This window comes from Balaenoptera ricei, chromosome 6 (genome assembly GCF_028023285.1).
Source record: "Balaenoptera ricei isolate mBalRic1 chromosome 6, mBalRic1.hap2, whole genome shotgun sequence".
Taxonomy (NCBI): domain Eukaryota; kingdom Metazoa; phylum Chordata; class Mammalia; order Artiodactyla; family Balaenopteridae; genus Balaenoptera; species Balaenoptera ricei.
In genome coordinates, this window is record NC_082644.1 from 119,336,603 (window position 1) to 119,355,563 (window position 18,961).

At 45.5% G+C, this 18,961-nt stretch overlaps 1 protein-coding gene across 5 annotated transcripts in view; it reads right to left on the reverse strand.

Moving 5' to 3' along the window:
* The window catches only part of TSC1 (TSC complex subunit 1), a 48,512-nt gene that overhangs the window by 5,512 nt on the left and 24,039 nt on the right, over positions 1-18,961 (reverse strand). For all 5 annotated transcript variants that reach the window (XM_059925927.1, XM_059925925.1, XM_059925929.1 and 2 more), the window contains 14 exons: positions 13,768-13,943; positions 13,034-13,149; positions 12,545-12,656; positions 12,113-12,231; positions 10,295-10,364; positions 9,779-9,883; positions 8,933-9,491; positions 7,808-7,851; positions 7,020-7,186; positions 6,036-6,218; positions 5,028-5,138; positions 3,762-3,884; positions 575-762; positions 332-493 (listed from right to left, as the gene is read on the reverse strand). In XM_059925927.1, coding sequence (XP_059781910.1) covers positions 332-493; positions 575-762; positions 3,762-3,884; positions 5,028-5,138; positions 6,036-6,218; positions 7,020-7,186; positions 7,808-7,851; positions 8,933-9,491; positions 9,779-9,883; positions 10,295-10,364; positions 12,113-12,231; positions 12,545-12,656; positions 13,034-13,149; positions 13,768-13,943 — 2,235 coding nt within the window. The remainder of the gene's footprint in view (positions 1-331; positions 494-574; positions 763-3,761; positions 3,885-5,027; positions 5,139-6,035; positions 6,219-7,019; positions 7,187-7,807; positions 7,852-8,932; positions 9,492-9,778; positions 9,884-10,294; positions 10,365-12,112; positions 12,232-12,544; positions 12,657-13,033; positions 13,150-13,767; positions 13,944-18,961) is intronic.

Below are 18,961 nucleotides of genomic sequence, written 5' to 3' on the forward strand. Positions count from 1 at the left end.
GCGCGCTCGCACCGACGCTGAGCTCTGCCGGCCCGCTCTGCGTTCTAGAAGAGAGGACTCCCGTGTTGAGAGCTCATGAAGAGAAACCTAAGCCACAACCAGGGATATCAGACGGCGATCTTAAATAGGAACGCTTCCCAGGACCATTATCAAGTGACTCGGGCCCCAGGACAAGGAACTCAGAAGGATGGCTGGGTGCTCTGAGGGACGCAGCTGAGAGCTGCAGGCTCGCCTGTCCGGCTGGGACCGCTGCTAACATCACACGATGCCTCCCCGCTCTGTCAGCGGCAGCCTCACGACAAGGCCACGGCTGCCGACTCTTTGCTCCTACCTTTCTTCCGCTGCTTCGGCTGCTTCTGTTTTTTCTTCTTCAAGTTTTTTCAGGAGGCCATCCTTCTCCAACCTGCCGTATAAATCTAAGATCTCCAATTCAAACACTTGGGTGATCCTCTTCTGAGCTTCATACCTGCTCTCTGCGGCCTGCAGCTGTCCTCTGAAAGATACAGACCACCCCAGAATGTGGGAAGTTCTACTTAAATACATCACAACAAAAACCCTTCCCCCTCCAAGTTACCTTGCCTGGAGTTTGACATCCTCTAAATATTTTTTCTGTTCCAAAAGAAGGTGGTCTTTCTTGGCTAGATGAGATTCCAGTTCCAAAATCCGTTTTTGAGCAGTATCCAGCCTCTGATTCTGCTGGAGAACATGGCTTCTGTTTTTTTCTAGTTCTTTCCGATATGCAGTTTTCATCATTTCTACTTCCTTAAAACAAAACAAACAAACAAAAAAAGGAATTGGAGTTAGTACTTTTAGAAAATGAAAATGCCATACCCACTTTGCAAAAGCAATGTAACAAACATTGAGAAGGTACTTTATTAGTATATTGCTAGTGGAAATAGAAACTAGTACAACTTTCTGGAAAGTAGGCTGGCAGTAAGTACCTACTAATCCTTCCCTGAAATCTATCCCTTAGGAAATCATTTGAAACATGAATAGACATTTGGGCACAAAAATAATCAGCACAGCATATTCAGAAGAGCAAAAAACTAGAAACTATGAAGTCTAACGTCAAGAAAATAAGTAAATTAAAGTACACTTTCTATTTAATAAGTTTTAAAAAATTATGTGTATCAGTAAAAGATAAAAAAGCAGATTATAAAGGCACGTGAATAGTGTGATCAACCATGTTAACACACACATTCTGAAAACACGCCAATATTCAGTTATGATTTCAGCGCGGTGGCGGTGTGGGCCGGCACGGTGGCAGCGTGGTTCAGCGCGGTGGAGGTGTGGTTCAGCGCGGTGGCGGTGTGGGCCGGCGCGGTGGCGGTGTGGGCCGGCGCGGTGGCGGTGTGGTTCAGCGCGGTGGAGGTGTGGTTCAGCGCGGTGGAGGTGTGGTTCAGCGCGGTGGCGGTGTGGGTCGTTTGTTTTCTTTTCTACTCTTCTCCCTCCCCTAATACCAACTAAGATAAAGCCTGAGACGCAACAGGAATGAACATCTGCAGACCAGGTACCCTGACAAGGTTTGTCAATCATGCCAGGAAGACAAGCTGCCTGCCGACCGATGGAAACAGCAAGTGTGCACTATGCTCAGAAGAGAGGTGGAAAGGATGCTTTTCTAACAAGTATATGCTACGTTTGTGTTGTGTGGCTTTTTTATGGTGGTAAAATATACATAAACTTAAAATTACCATACGTTGTCTTTTTAAAAAAGATAATAAACCATAAGGAGCAAGGAGATGAGCTTCCCTGAAGGCACCCCACCTCGAAGATGACCAGCAAGTCCAATGCTTCCTCGGTCAGAATGGGATCGAGTTAAGCTCAGGACTGGGACCAGATAATGTGGCTGTTCCGGCTATGCCTAATGGCTCCAGACTTCGGCATAGGTTAGGTGAACAAACTGAACTTTTGTCGGAAACGACAGTAAGTATTTACGGAGAATCAAGCAAAGTATTGAACTAGGAACATCTATGCGCTATCACTAACTCTCACAGCCATGTAAGAGGGGCTACACCCAGTACCTACCAGCCATTCCCCACCTGAGGCTCAGATACCCATTTCTCGTCCCCTACTGGACTGAACAAGAGGAAGCCCAGCTCCAGGTCCAAAAACAGGTTCAAAGCCATGGCTGGCTAGGGATGGACACATGACATAATCGTGGCCAATAACAAGGGTGGGAGGTCTGGTGGACAGTTCCTGGGAAAGGTTTCCTTGATGAGAGAGACCTGCAGGAGGCGATGCTCTCCTCCTCCAGGGGACATCATGACATCTACCTGTGACAGTGTTAACTGTGGCACACACTTTGCAACCAGGAGCACAGACAGCCCAAAGACAAGGTTGAGAGGATAGGTCGGGTGGTGCAGAAGAGTGGAAAGAACCAGGCTCCTTGCTGCTGTCCCTCAGCTGCTGACTTGACCAACCTGGAACTCACCTGCCTCGGGACTTCTTGTCAAGAGAAATAATGAAACTCTTTATGGTTAAGCCAGTGTAGTCTTTTTTTTGTTGCTGCTTATGGCTGAAGGTTTGCAAGTCAGTATCACCATGCGCATTTTATGAACTGTGAAGCCAGGCCCAAAGAGGTCAGGTGGCTTGCTTGAGGCCCCAAGGGCGTAAGTGTTCCAACCAAAAGACGGCACCGTGGCGCCCATCCACATTTCTCTTGGGAGAGTTAGGACTGTGTTTAAGTAAGCTTTTTCAGAGGTTCTCCAGTCCCTCAGGTCTCTTTTCCCTTCTTTCTTTCTCTGAGGCCATTATACTTCCAAAATAAGTGAGAGCTGGTTTCTAGAGAAAGTTCCACATTTAACATCCTTCTAAAGGGAGTCTGAATCTGAGAGTTGAGAGAAGCTGAGAAATAAGAATAACTATTATGAAAATTCCACCTCTCTGATTCTAAGACTACTCCCTACATTTGGCCAAGGAAAAAGAAAAAAAAAGCTTTACAAAGCACAAGCCCAAAAAATCCTAAAAAGAAAGCCTGTGTGTGATGAAGAAGTTAGTGACAGGAGGCATCTAAGCATTTATTCTTAAAATTCCATTCCCAACTCATTCACCAACATTACCCGAGGCTATTTATAAAGTGACATAAAACTTCTGCCTCGACACCACTGGTAAGGCACTAATTAATGTAAGATCATCCCGACGCTGGCCTTGTTGCCAAGACTGAACCACCATCTGCTGAAATTAAATTCAACATTACGAAGAAAAAAAATATTTATAGCAGTATAAACCTACAGCCCTCAGAGTTATATGCTAAACAGAATTGGCTCCCCATCCTTTTTCTTTATCTGTCAGCCTGTCTCTCTCTCTTTAAAGAAGGGGGTATGGGTAAGAGAAGGAAAACACTTTTGGGACTTCCCTGGTGGTCCAGTGGTTAAGACTCCACGCTTCCAATGAAGGGGGCACAGGTCTGATTCCTGGACAGAGAACTAAGATCCCGCATGCCGCGCGGTGTGGTCAAAAAAAAAAGAAAAAAAAAAAAAAGAAGAAAAACATTTTTATCATCTAGTCTGTACCAATTACCATTATGTGCTTTCACATATAACTGATTTAATTTCAAAGCAACCCAACTAAGGGAAACAAGCTTGTGTGATAGCTGAAAAGTGCCTGTGTTGCCAGACCAGGGAGAGGTGGAAATGACACTAGGTCTGCCACGCCATCTTTCAGGAAACAATTCATAAGCCATTCTCTGTGCTGTGCCATAGGCATATTGCCTGGGTCCTAACAGCATCCCAGGTAGGGTCTGGCTCCCCAAGCCCACATACCTTTGTGGTGTCTGAATGCTTGTTCTGCAGTTGTTCCAAATACAGCTCGTTGACTTCCCCAAGAACCAACAGCTGCCTGTTCAAGAACTCCATCTGCTGTTGGACCGACTCACTATTTGAGAGCTAGCAAAAACACAGAAACAAGCGAAGTGAAAGACCTGACGACACAAAGCTAGCAAATGGACATTAAACAGGGAACCAGCTAGGAGCACACTATTTCAGGGCTGAGTCAGTGTAAACAACCCCCGTGGCTTCAAAGGCCACAGCACAACGGCTGGTGGGGAGGAAGGCATACAAGGGCAACAAAAATGGACAGAAACGTACTTCAAAATTGTCCCTATGCAAAGGGGAAGAGGCACAAATGCTCCACATCAAAACTGGCCACCCACAGGGCACCTCGAGGAGATGGGTATGTACACAACCACCACAGCAGGGATGTTAGGTCCAGGGGGATAAAGCCCTGGGATAAACCCACAGGTTCTTGAGTAAGTGATTTACATACGAGTGCAATGACTTCCAAAGAGGAAAAGATCATAGCTCAGAAGCCTGAACGAACTCTTCACATTTATGTAAACGAAGTACTGAGAACAAGTTCCCGGGATACACACAGACCAGGGCTCAGGCTAGGCAGTCCCCTGCTGCAGGGCCACCCACGCACTGTCTGATGTTGAGGAGCACCTCGGCCCCTGCCCACTCGGTGTCAGTAGCATCAAAAATGTCAACCAGGACTTCCCTGGTGGCGCAGTGGTTAAGAATCCGCCGGCCAATGAAGGGGACATGGGTTTGAGCCCCGGTCCAGGAAGATTCCACATGCCGTGGAGCAACTAAGCCCATGCGCCGCAGCTACTGAGCCTGCGCTCTAGGGCCCGCGAGCCACAACTACTGAGCCCGCGAGCCACAACTACTGAGCCCGCGTCCCACAACTACTGAAGCCCGTGTGCCTAGGGCCCGTGCTCTTCCACAAGAGAAGCCACCGCAATGAGAAGCCCACGCACTGCAGTGAAGAGTGGCCCCAGCTTGCTGCAGCTAAAGGGGGCCCGCGTGCAGCAATGAAGACCTAACGCCGCCAAAAATAAATAAAAAACAAAACAAAAAACGTCAACCAAAAATGTCTGCAGACATTGCCCAGTGTCCCCTGGGGGGAGGGGAGCAGCGTCACTCCCTGCTGGGAACGCCTGACACAGACACACAAGTAATGCACGTGTCCTGTCTGGAGGAAGAACATCAGCAGTGGTGTGAGCTCAGCCCAGCTTGCCCGTCTCTTACCTTCTGAGACACCTGGCTGAGCAGCAGCTCGGTGTGGCACACCTTGCTGTTGGCCTTCTTCAGTTCTATGCGCAGCTCCGCGATCATGTTCCTGCAGTCCTCCAGCTTGGTCTGCCCAAGGAGACGTGCCAGGAAGTTACAGAGTGCCAGCAGGCCAGGCCACGGGTGCACCTGGCCATCGGCCCACAGAGAACCAGGAAAGCCTCATGCCTCTGTTGCTCTACTATTCTTGGGCCATCAGGCTTAAAACTAACTTCTTAGTTTTAAAAAGTAAGTTATAGTTAATTTCTGAGTTTCTGACTGATTATCAAAAGGAAAAACAAAAACCAAAAAAAAACCTTAAATCTGCAGTTCCCCAGCTGTGCACCAAAGAGCCCTAGGGCTACACAGCAGGCTCACAGAGGCGCTGTGGGGCTAGTTTTAAATTTCGAGGGAAACACAGCGACATCTACTGGTCATGATGTGAACTACTAGCTAGAGGGAGCTCAGCGTTTCAGTATCAGGTGTTCTACGTGCCTGTGGAACACGTATTATCTTTGCAAAGCTGGGCTTGTAGGTGGTTGCTGTGACAAACATCACCATGAGAAAACCAATGTGAAACAGGAATTGAGGGCGTCAGTGTCTCATCTGATTCCAAGGCCTGAGACTCGGCAGTGCCCAACAGGTACACATACTGCATTTGTAAGTGACCATGGTCACTCAAAAATGAGATTGAAAATTGAAAAATAAAGTATGTGTATTATTTTCTAACAGCTACTAAGTCGTTAGGACCTAAATCCTAAGTTGTCTGGATCTACTTACTGGGCAGAACAGTTAGATGTTTCTTTTGGCTGTGGAGTACCAGGAAAAAATTATTGAAATGCTAACAGAACTGTGAACCCAGAAAGCTGGGGACTCTCTGCCCTAAATAAAATGTAGATGTGAAATCTACCTGCCACGATTTCAGAGATGAATCAGGTGCTTTCCCGCCCTTTCCTGGCGGCCTCTGCTGGGCGCTGCAGTTCGTACCTGTAACTCCTGGCTCTGGTTGTAGAACTCCTCCCGGTCGTGCTGAAGCTGTCTGATCTGGCTGTGGAGCTGGGTGACCACCGTGTCTCGCTGCTCCTGAAGCTGACTGTATCTGGCTTGTTCTTTCTGCAGACTAACCTTCCATATCTGGATGTCTTTCTCTTGTAACTTCAACTGGTCTTTCTAGCAGAGACCAAAGAGGCCATCATTTTAGCTGCCTTCCAGCATGGGCAGTGACCCTCAAGTACAATGTGTGCTGCAGACGCTTCATCTGAACAGGCACGAGCTAACCACAGGCCCAGAATCTGACAGCTCACTGCTGTCTAACTTGGCTTTTGGTCAAGGGTTTCCAAATTCCACATTAGCTAGCAAATGGATCAAAAGTTGCTTAAAGGACTTTTCTCAGCGATCAACTTGCTCCTGATACTTTCAAAAGTCCTAAGCCCCAGCACTGAAGTAAGTGCTGGTACTGGCCAAGGTCACTAAAGTGACGAACACTGACTGAAAGCTTACCTTGTACCAGCAATGGGCAAATGCTTACTGACACGGTTTTTTTAACCACCACAGTTAGAAAGCAGATGCTGCGATTATTCTTCTCATTTTACACAACGGGTAACAGAGGCCTCCAGAGGCTAAATGACTTTCCTAAGGTAATGAGTGTTAGAGCCAAGGTCACTCTCCAGGTCTGACTGGCTTAACTGCCCTCCAAGTTTCTGCCATAAAACTGCTCCAGGAGAGCTGGTTTTACCTTTGGAGAAACAAAATCATCTTTTCCCTCTGTTACCATCATAGCCAATTACAGACCAACAGACACAAAAAAAACACTTGTCCCCGTGGGTTCGAAGAGCTGCAAGGGAATTTCGGGATGTGGCCGTTCGCGTATTAACCGCAGAGACGGAGTGACCTGCCCCAGGCCGCGCCAGCGGGCGGCGCCAGGACGGAGAGCTCTGGCCTCGAGCCCCGCCCGGGCCCCGAGGTGCTCACCATGGCAGCGTTGTGCTCCTCCAGAGCAGCTGCCCTGATCACCTTGCGCAGGAGCCGCCTGTTCCGAAGCGCGTGCTGCTGCCTCTTAAAACGCTCATAGAGTAACTGGTTGTGCAGTAAGAGCAACTGGTTACGGAGGGAGCGGGTCTCATCTGAGGGAGCGGAGCCTGATTGTAAAGCAGAGGGAGGGCGGCAGAGATGCCTTTTACATAGCGTTCAGTCAAGCCCCGGCCACGATTCTCGATTCTCTCGATTCTCGAAGAAACAAAGTCACTCACTTTGCAAATGACCACCTGGTTTCCAGCCACAGTCACTCACTGGGGAAGGGGGAGGGGCAGTACCTACTACCCATCTTCCTTTTAAAGGAACGCACAGGGGTACAATGTAGGATGGCTCTTTGAGAGCTCCAAGTGTTTTTCCCCACAAATCTGCTAGCTAGCTAGCTAGCTAGCTATCTATCTATGACTCCTTTTCTTGCTTCTTGGTAGGTTCTTGCTCAAGAACTGTCCCAGCACCACTCACTTCACTTGGATCTTTTCTAGGGAAGGCTGGCATGAGGCCTGCCTCTTTGCACTTCTGCTCTCAAGCACGTGGTACTTGCCACTTTACAAAAATAGGAAATGCTGACTTTGCAACATGTGAGAGACTCTGTACCCAAGCAGATAACCTGGCTGGAGCAGTAGGGAAGGGGAGATGTTTCCTACAGGGCACCTCCTTCAAGGAGAGAAAAGGCAACAAGCAAGCAGGATCTCTATGGGCTGGATTTGGAGCTAAAGTAACAACTTTACCTCCGAAGTGGGTCCAGTCGACAGACTTGCTGGGTAAAGACAACCTAGGAAAAAAGTTTTTGAGTGACAAAGTTACAGATCTTACCTAGAAAAACTTAACTGGACTTTTAATTGCAGTAACATTAGATCACTTCCTTGTGGTCACAAGTGCACAGGCATGAGAAAGTTTCAAACACAAAGCCCACCTGGGGTAAGAGGAGGGGCCTTATAGTAGATGGAAGGGGCCCCCATTAAGCACGACCAAGTTTCCAGAGTGGAAAGGCCCTAACTTGGAGCTCATACTGTAGCCTCTGAATTTTGGTCAGCTCTCCAAGGCAACTGAGTGATCAAACACACTGAGAGCTGTTTTCAACCCTCTCTGTTGAGAAGCTACTGTCACCCAAGGTTAAGGAAAAAGCAGGTAATTTACCTGAGTCTATTACACTAAACTTCACTCAAAAAGAGATCTTAAACATTACAGTTATCTGTCAAATTCCACCTTAGGTTATTCTACAGAAGAAAAATTAAAACTAGCATTCCCTAAGAGCCTGTTTAGAAATGGCATCACTGTGGACCAGTGATTCCCTTACTCTTTCTCCAGATCACCTCTAAAAGTGTAATAAAGAAGGGGTGAAAACAGCGCTCTCTGACAGGTTCCTAAGCCATGTGAGCAGGGGCAGGCCACCATGAACTTGCATTGAGATGCTGACGGCTTTTATCTTCCATCTAATGGACTATGTTACCAAAACAGAACAACAACAAATCTGCAGCTGGAGAAGGAGACTTTGTGACTGCTCTTTCTGTATTATTTGAACACCATAACCTCATCCTCAAATTTCCAGAGAGCAAAGATGAAAGCATTTGAGCTTCCTCACAGCACAGTGGCACGGAACAGCCCAAATATAAACGACTCATTTTTAAATGGCCTGTTACCTAAGGAATTACCTGAGTTTAACGCGCCTGTGCGGAGGATACACACATTCATGTACATGAAAGGCAACAGGCTAGGAGGACGCCTGACAAAACAGAGAACCAGCTGCCTCTGGCGAGCACAAGAATAATTCCTGTTTCCAACCACCGGCTTCTTGTAGTTTATAATCAAACGGAACGTTTAAAGAAAAAGAGAACAGCGCTGCCGCGCCTTACCTGTTGAGCTCCTTGCTGTGCGCGTCCGCCCCTTGCTGTATCAGTCTGTCCAGCACTTCCATGGGGGAGGCAGAGGGCGTGCAGTCCTCCTCTGTGTTCCCTTTTGCTTTCTTTAGCAGTCCCTCCGTCTTCTTGCTGACAAAATGACGGGCAGTCTTTGGCAGTGCCACCTCAAAAAGATGATCGTATGGGGGAGGCTGCCCACTGCCAAACCCCACTCCCCTCTGAGGTGGAATCTTAAAAGGGCTGGGAGCGAGGATGCTGCTCTCCAGAGAGGCCTGGCGCTCTCTGTCCCCGGCAGGGCTCTCCTCGGCGCCTCCGCAGGGCAGCTCTATGGGGGTAAAGGCTTGCTTTGGGGTGTCAGGCCCCAGCCTGTCCAGGGTGGAGTTCAGAGGCTCAGGGTTCGCACCGGTGCCCTGGGCACTGGAGACGGCTGAGTGGGTCTTCCGCGGGCAGCCCGGGAGACTGTCCCGGTAGAAGGGAGAGTCAAAGCCTCCGCGAGGAGCTAGGGGCTCGGCGTCGGCTGTTGTGATCTCAGAGAGTTCTTTAGATATTGCCGCTGCGAGCAGGGAGGGAGAGAAGAGACAGCACAGTCAACAGGCCAACCTGGGGAAGGCCAGGCAGTGTGGGGCCGCACGCCGCCCTGGGCCCCCCAGAGGGACAGGTACACAGTGGCCTCCCTTTACCGGGCACAGGACTCAGAATACAACTCCCAGCTCCTCCCCCAAGAGAAGAAAGACCAAGCAAGCCTGTGTGTGTTGACGCTAAATCCTGGTACTAGGGCAGAACAAGGGCTTTATCAACTCGCAGCAATCCCACACAAGCCCAGAATCCCGCACATGTTACCTTCTTCTTTATCTTTTTCTATACTATCTTCTTCAGAAGCCAGGTCACCTAGAAACCCTGGAAGATCACTGAGAGTGACAGACCCTTTGCTCCCAGGTAGCTCTTCTGAAGAGAAACAAAGACAAAGACACACACTGGTCATCCCCGTCACTGTGAAAACTGCTTCCACTGTAACAGAATGGGTCTACTATGATTCCTTCTGCTGAAGAGAGGAAGCTCCCACAGAAAGCCAAAATATTACAATAATCTAACTAAAGGTACCAAAAAATCATCCCACAGAAGATATAACTCTCTGTTCTTAACATCTCAGAGAACAGATAAAGCCACAGTTTGACCAGCTCAAAACACAGGTACTTAAAAGCTTTGGGGGATGTTGTTATTAGGCTGGCTTTTAGAATTAATTATATGTTTCGTTATCTCTGGGCTTCAGTGATTTGTGGTGTTCCAGAATTTCCCTGTTTCCACATATAACCCATCAAGAATCAAGCAAGGTCTACTGTTACCCAGAGATTTTACCTAATCCTCTGTCATTCGGAAGATGGTGTTGTCTATGTAGACAGGGCCTTGCAGAATCTGTTCTCTCTTCCTGAAAAGACAGGTACCATTTATATCACAAGGCAGAAAATTGTGTACATGTTCTCTAACATTAGAGAAATATCCTAAACACCTAAAATTTTAGCATATTATAAAGGAGTTTAAAGTTTAGCCCCATGGTTCTCAAACTGTTTGGTCTCAGGATGCCTTCCTATTCTTAATAATTATTGAGAATCTCAAGGACTTTGTTTATGTGGTTATACCTATTGATAGTTACCATGTTACAAACTAAAACAGAATTTTAAAATTATTAATTCACTTAAAAATAACAAACCCAGGAATTCCCTGGAGGTCCAGTGGTTAGGACTCCGGCTTTCACTGCTGAGGGCGCGGGTTCAATCCCTGGTCAGGGAACTAAGATCCCACAAGATGTGCGGCGCGGCCGAAAAAAACCGACCCAATACATGTAAACATAAATAACATAGTTTTATGATAAATAAAAATAAGTTTAGTGAGAAGCGTCAAGCTGTTTCACATTTTTGCAATCCCTTTCATATCTGGCTTAGGGGAAGAAAGCTGGGTTCTTATGTCTGCCTCTGCTCTGCTGCTAGGTTATTCTGGCTCAAGTGTATGAAGGAAACTCTAGAGCCCACAGATAAGTAGTTATAAAAAATAAACAGACTTCTTAGATAACGGTGGATGAGCATCTTTGATGCTCCACTAGAACTCGACAAGGGGTGTTTCTTCCAGGTTAGTTACAATGCAGAATCTGAAACCATGGCAATTCACTCTTCACACTGGGTCAAGATCCCCTGGTCTGCCTTGTCCCCCAAATGCGTCTTTTACCTACGTGTGATTCTATAACATATACACTGGGCATGTAGAATGGGTCACCAAGTTATGCAGATCTTCTAAGTGTGGCAACATTTCATTATACAATATCAAAAACTCAAATTATTAACCAAGCTTCCCAAGACTTTTCAATCTCATCATAAAAGACTTGGAGAAACTATTAAGCTCTTGGTGCCAGATATCAGTTTTTTAATATTCTAATTTCACCTTTTTATCACTGGCAACAAATACCGTCAGTTGTTTATCTTGAAGTGACAGACCCAGTTTGTCATCTAAGAAGCTAACTGCCTGCCAGACACTCAAGTATGAGTAACCATAGTTTGTCACCAGTTGTTCTTTCAAATAAAACTGCTGCTCCATGAAAAAAAAAGCAACTAGTTCAGCTCTTAACTCAAATAATGGCACAGGTGCTTGTGGTGACCACCACACACTGGTATGCACTCGAGGCGCTTTATGTCTATTTCCTACTTCATCACAAACAATATTAAACATACGCGTTCTTTCTATGGAACACTCAAGGTTTGTTTTGTTGTTGTTGTTGTTGTTTCTTTTCTTCTGTTAAACTGAAAGAACACGTCGAGGAAGAAGAATGCAATGCCTACTAGGAGAGTATGATTTATACTAAGGGGCCAGCCCTTTTACCCACCATTGTTTCTGTGCCATAAGTGTAAGTGCCAATGCGGTAAAAAGGGCGAATAACCACTTAATATTACTATGAAAGTAGTTCTGACCTGGCAGATGCCCTTAAAGTGTTTTGAGACCCCTGCAGTCAGCAGATCACACTCTGAGAGCTGCTGGTTAGTCTATTTTGAATTGATCTGATTCAAACCCATTACATTCTAGGTCAAACTTCTATCTGGCATAACAGGCTTCACAAAGTGAGGCTGGAAGCAAGTCACTGTGCTTGGGTGGGCGGGTGGGGAGGGCAGCAGAGGAGCCCAGGCAAACCTTCTTGGGGGCTGTGGCCATGGCCTGCGGGAGTGAAATGTGCACGTAGTCATCCGAATGGCAGGGTGGGGCTGGAGGAGGAGAGGTTGCAGGGGTTCCCAGAGGAGTTCCTTTTCTACCTGCTCAGAGACAAGAGCAGAATATACACACTTTGAGGAAGTAAAACAATTAGGAAAACTGCCAAATTTTTTTCAGCTTAACTATTACTGCAAAGAAAGCTGCCAGAGTTAACTTTCTGGGGATCTAGATCAGTCTTTCTTTTTTTTTTAGGTTCACTTTATGTGTTCTGAAAGCTCCAGGGGTTTGTATTGTCAAAAATAGGTTTACTACTACAAATGGCTCTCAAACTCACTATTCGACCTAAGAGATAGTTCCTTATCATAAAAGGCTGGCCCGAACCAACCAGTCAAATCTAACCTAAGACATACATACCCGCTGTACCAAAGACTTTACTGTAAGGGTGTGACAAATCAGGTGGGACATTTCCAGGAGAAGTTGGAGGAGTGGTCATCCCACAAACCACAGATGGGCTCCAAAGAGTAGTCTGGAAGTTAATAAGGCAGGTCAGCGATGAGGAACGAATACCCCCGAGGGTATACCCCCCGAGGTTTAACGAATACCCCCGAGGGTAACCTCCCGAGGTTTAAGTCCATGACCAATGATCTTAAATTTAGCCTTTCAACTGGAAAAAGGCATCTTATTAAAGCCTTATCAAGAGACACATTGCATTTTGTAAGTCTAGACTCCAAGAGAAACTCAAGTGGCAACAGTAACTTTTCTTGCAAATGTCATGCATCCTTAAAAACTAACTCCTGAAATGAGCAGTGAGAGATTTTCCCAACCATAGGCTAAATCCTGACCCAAATGGTCAGCTTCACCAGCAAGCAGAGAAGAAAGCAGGCACACTATTTGACACCATACTTGTGGCGGCTCAGTTAACAGCCGTGTCGACAGGGAACTCGGAGTCTGAGGTAGCTGCCCTGGCGTGTTTAACAACATCAGCCGAGAAGTGGAGTGAGGGGTAGAAGTAGCACTCCCTACAATGGAAGGGAAAGAACACAGGGGGGGTCAGTGTGTGGCTTCAGATTATTCTGATAAAGAATTATGGTCCTCGAGACCATTTGATAATTTAAAAGCCTCTTTAAATACCCTTTGGAAATAAAGTTTAGTAAGGTTTGATGTCTAGTTAAGCTTTAGGATAACTTGAAAAAGCACAACCTGTATGACAACTTCGCTGGGTGCTACCTATAGATAAGCCTAGACTTTTACATGAATCCAATTCTGAATTGTACAGATTCATTCAAAACTGTGTCAACGTGACAGCCCAGAGGGCCTCACTAAAAGTGTCTGAAAAAATCTAAGATTCCTTTATGAGCTGGAGCCTAGAAGCCAAATCCTTTAATCCATTTTCTTTGTTAAATGTTGACACATCCCAAGTCTGTTGACATACTATCAAGAAGGAGATCAAGGACATGGGACTGTAAATTAAACTTAGGGGAAAATGGAGGCAAATTCAAATTTTAAATATTTGGGAAACAGTTCCTAGGAGCTGAACTAAGTCTTATTCTAGGAAAGGGAAAAAAAGTCAACAAAAATAAACAATGCTTTCTAGAGACAAAGTTGTAAAGCAGATAAGTACCAAAGTCACTTTTTACCATAGCTATTCTGTGTGTCAACATAAGAGCTGGCGGTCACATCGGCTGAACGATGAGGAAAACGGGCTGAGATTTGGTGAGACACAGAATAGCCATCTTCATAGGAGGCTTCGGTAGGGTCCAGAGAGATTTTGGCACATTCTATGACCACATCATGTGTTTCTAATCTCTTCCACCTGTAAAAGGCAATGAAAGTCAAGAAGTGCAAGTTATAATCCATTTATTCAAGCCATCAAATACTGAAGAGTGCTACCTCAATGCCAGCCACTGAACTCTGACTAGCAAAGAACAGGCAGGACCACGCCAGCCCAAGCACTAATCAGCACTATGATATAAAGAATTAGCCATTCATTCTACAAACCTATATCCTCCCTATTTTAAATGGTTATATCAAGTTATCAGAAACTAATCCGAAACAAAAATTCCATCAACAAAAGACCAGGCATAGCCTCAGAACAGAACACAAACTATGCAGAGCAGTCACCAGGGGAAACTCTCCTTTGGCACAAAGGTAATCAAACAAGAGGGAGACCTGGAAACTGCCAGGTAGCTGAGGCTGACTTAAGGTCTCCTATCAAAGCCTCAGGATTCTAATCCATCCCTAGACCAGAAATACAGCACAGCAAGTCTCAAACTGAGAGAAAGCCCCTGAGGATATTTGAAGAATTGTCTAAGGAGTCCTGTTATGTGATCCAGTGTTCCACTTCTAAGAATTTAGCTTATGGAAATAGACATACATCAAGATGGACAACACTCATCACAGCTTGTAATAGAAAGAAGAAAGGTCCAACCAAAGAGGTAGATTCTGCAGAAGAAAACTTATTACACCACCATGAAAAAGCATGCTTTCAGCAGATCAGTGGTTGCCAGGAGTGAGAGAGGAGACTGAACACCTCTCAAAGGGCATGAAGGAACTTTCTGGGCAGCTTCCAATTTTAGCTGCTTCCAGCTGAGTTGCTACCCTACCTCCATATTTCTATGCTTCAAATTTCCTGATGTCTGAATTTTTAGACATCAACTATTTTTTAAAATTAATTAATTAATTAATTTTTTGGCTGTGTTGGGTCTTCCTTGTTGTGCGCAGGCTTTCTCTAGTTGCGGCGAGCTGGGGTTACTCTTCGTTGCGGTGCAAGGGCTGCTCATTGCGGTGGCTTCTCTTGCTGCAGAGCATGGGCTCTAGGCGTGCAGGCTTCAGTAGTTGTGGCATGCGGGCTCAGTAGCTGTGGCTCACGGGCTCTAGAGCACAGGCTCAGTAGTTGTGGCGTACGGGCTTAGTTGCTCCTCAGCATGTGCCATCTTTCCGGACCAGGGCTCGAACCCGTGTCCCCTGTGTTGGGAGGTGGATTCTTAACCACTGCACCACCAGGGATGTCCCAAGACATCAACTATTAAGGTCCTTATGGTAGGTGAGGATTTAGGTCACTTCCGTATATCCTTTTCCCTTCTCCCCAGTGCTCGCAAAATAGTATATCATTGTTTGGTTGTTTCAAAATTGATTTTGAACAATTCATTATAATGACTAGATAAGCACTACTCATATACTACAGTATTTCCTTTGCTGCTCAATCTAGTTTCTCCTGGAGTTTGAATGTTGTTGTTCCTTTTCCTCAGTCTTCTGTGTGTCTATTACTAATCCTTCCTAATGTGGCTCCAGCAGTTCTGAAATAATGCCTAATATAATTTGTTCATAATGAAATGCAAATAGTCTACCAGGATTTTTCACCCTCTCCTAAAGAGCTCCCTGCTGGAGCCCTCCCTCTCCCACTGGTTGTTCTCAACATTGCTGTGTTATACCAAGACTTCCCCTGACCAAGACCCTAAGTCAGGTCCCCCATTTTGTGAACTCTGTGTCTTCCTCGATTTTACTCTCGTTTTCGTGGAAGACATGCTCCAGTGGTTCACTGAGGAAGGGTATATGCGAGGTAAATTTGAGTCCTTGCATATCTAAAAATGTCTCATACTTGATAGGCAGTTTGGTTGGGTATAGAATTCTAAGCTGATAACCTTTTTTCTCTCAATTTTGAAGGTGTTTCAGAAGCTAACCTCATTCTGATTTCTGATCTTTATAGCTTTGGTTTTTTCTCTCTTTAAGATTTATCCCTGGTGTTCTGAAATTTCACAGTATTGAGGCTTAGTAGCATTCTTTTTCATTGACTGTGCTGGGAACTAGATAAGCACCTTCAATCTGGAAACTCACTTCCTTCAATTCTTGTATTATCGTATTTTCTTGTATCATTTGTACTTGTATTGGAAATTTTCTTCTGTTATTTCTTTCACAATTTCTTCCCCCACCAAAGTTTTCTCCTCCCCCTTAAAGACTCTTCTTTACTAGGCTTCCTGGACTGATTATTTTAAATTTCTTCTTTCATTTTACTCATCTCTAGCCTTTGATTCTGCTTTCTGAGATATTCTCAACTGTATCTTTCAATTCTTTTACTGTAATGTTTATTTATTTATTTTTTTTTTTTAAATATTTTATTTATTTATTTATTTATTTATGGCTGTGTTGGGTCTTCGTTTCTGTGCGAGGGCTTTCTCCAGTTGCGGCAAGTGGGGGCCATTCTTCATCGCGGTGCGCGGGCCTCTCACTATCGCGGCCTCTCTTGTTGCTGAGCACAGGCTCCGAACGCGCAGGCTCAGTAATTGTGGCTCACAGGCCCAGTTGCTCCGCGGCATGTGGGATCCTCCCAGACCAGGGCGCGAACCCGTGTCCCCTGCATTGACAGGCAGACTCTCAACCACTGCGCCACCAGGGAAGCCCGTAATGTTTATTTTGGCTATCATTTTTCATTTTCAACAGTGCTTTCTTTAGTCTCTGACTGTGCCCTTCTGTGGCATCCTGACCTTTATATATGCACAAATGCTTCCTCTCTGTAGCTACTGTAGATGTTTTCTTCTGCTCTCTGTATTATCATTGTTTCTAGCTCCTTTTTCTTCTCTTTACATTGGTCTCTTATCCTTGGTGTTAGAACTTCCTTCAAAGGCCAGATGACCCATCTATCCAAGGTGAAGGAGGCTCCGTAAGTTGATCCAGGAGGCTTCCGAGTTAACACAGTAGATTGGACATACACATCCAATTGTAGACTCTCCCCAAACCCCACCAAGCCTAGAGTAAAGATTCCTTTGTTTCCTTTTAAATATAAACCCACAAGAAAGAGAAGAATGAGAAAAAAGAGAACAGCACCACGTTTTTGAAACTAGAAAGCAGATAGGCAAGTGGTGACTGACTCAGTGAATCCAGGAAAGCAGAATCCTAAGCTGCCAGTGTTTCAAAGCTAAAAGTCAACCTGATTTATACTGAGGAACCCTTAAAAAGCTGAAGAATTTGTATACGTCGAGTACTTCTGTACACCTGTACTTCTGGAGATGAGTGACAGGTAGGTGAGGGCAGCTAAAATCAGCAAGACAGGGTAAAATCTACTGAGGAGCAGTTAGAGCCCTGAGACTCTGTCCCTGACTCTACACTCCCACTTTTCTCACCAGAAATCCAGATTATTCTCTGAGGAGGTTAAACAGAGAGTATCGGGATTGAGGTACTCCAGAAATGGTTGAGGGCACGAGTACTATTCAAACAAGAGGATTAAGTGAGCATGTACATTCTGAATGCCAAGACCACTAACCTCTCCCCACCAAGCAGCCTCTTCCCTCTAGGAGTAGCCAAATCCTTGCCAGACTAGACATCAGAAGACCCTTTCCTGAAAAAGTCCGACCAGCTCAAATGGAAACCAATACTGACATCAGCGTCTCCAACAGATGCTCAGATCGACCTACAAGGAAGCTCAAAGTCAACAAGCCCCATCCCTGTGAGCAGAGCTTTTTAGTCTCCTCACCCAGATATAAACCAATCTTTGCAGAAAGCCTCAAATTTTTAAAAAGAACAACAAAAGAGCAGTTTAAAGGAAACAGATTATGTAGGGAAAAGAAAACCTTACAAAACACCTATCAATCTTATCAAAGACATGAGAGACTGCATCCATGAAATAAAAACAGACTACTGTAAAAAAGGAGCATTCAGAGGACTAAAAAGAGCTCTTAGGTATTGAAAACGTGGCAGAAATGAACTATAATAGAAAGATTAAGAGCTAAAGACAAGGAAACCTTTAGGAAGATTTCCTAAAGAGAAGAGGAGAGCAAAGAAAAGCAGAGAACCGCTCCAGGAAGTCCCAAGCAGAATACTAAGAGTTCCAGTAAGAAAGACAGAGACAGTCAAGGAAAAGAAATCAAGCACAAATAATTAAAGAAAATTTCCTAGAATTTAAAGATAGGAGCTTCCAGATTGGACAATGAGAACACATTCATATCAAGGGACATCACTAGGAAATTTCAGAATATTATAAGAACAAACAGAAGACAGTAAACACAGATGATCAGAAATCAAAATTTCTTTTGATTTCAATAGCAGCATTGGAGGCAAGGCAGGAATAGAATAATGCCTTCAAATTGCTGAATGAGAATGACTCCCAATCTAGAAATCTATACCTACACAGAAAATGACATCCTTTCTCTAAAAGCTACTAGAAGATATATATTCCATGAAAATAAGAGTGACCCAAAAAAGAAGGCATGAGATACAGGAAATGGGAGAACCTGCACAGGAGAGAGGCACAGAGAAGCCCCAGGAGAACAAGATGATAGCTGTGTACGAGGCACAGAAGACAACCCGGTCAGATCAGAACAGACATGCCAAGAGACAAGCGTGCTGCAGGCCATCTCTAAGGTTTCTGCTGCCACCATACCCTCTTTCTAACTGAGGGAGTGTCTAGGTGACGATAACTTGTTGGTACTGAGCTTGTCTCGTTATGCACTAATGAAGTTCCTACTCTCCCTTCTCTGCCAGGATCAGCTGAGGACATTCATTTCATCCCACAGAATGATTCTGCTCTGACCTATTCCTGGAAGCAGCCGCAGTGAGTTCAGGAGCACAAACAGAGCAGTCCCCTCCCTCTGCCATATTTCGGCAGCACATCCAGCCCCTGGCCCTCACTATCTGGCCTCGCCAGATGCCCTGACTAGGGGAAGGCTTATGTTTCCCAGGACTTGTTCATGACCTTGCCCGCCGACTTCCCTGGAAGGGACTCCTGTAAACTCTCAAGGAAGGGGACGCCCAACCAAGACTCAGACACTCAGTTCCTCCTCTCGCCTCCTGGGAACCTTCACCTCATGATGACAAGACGGCCTTTTCCAAGGCCAGACT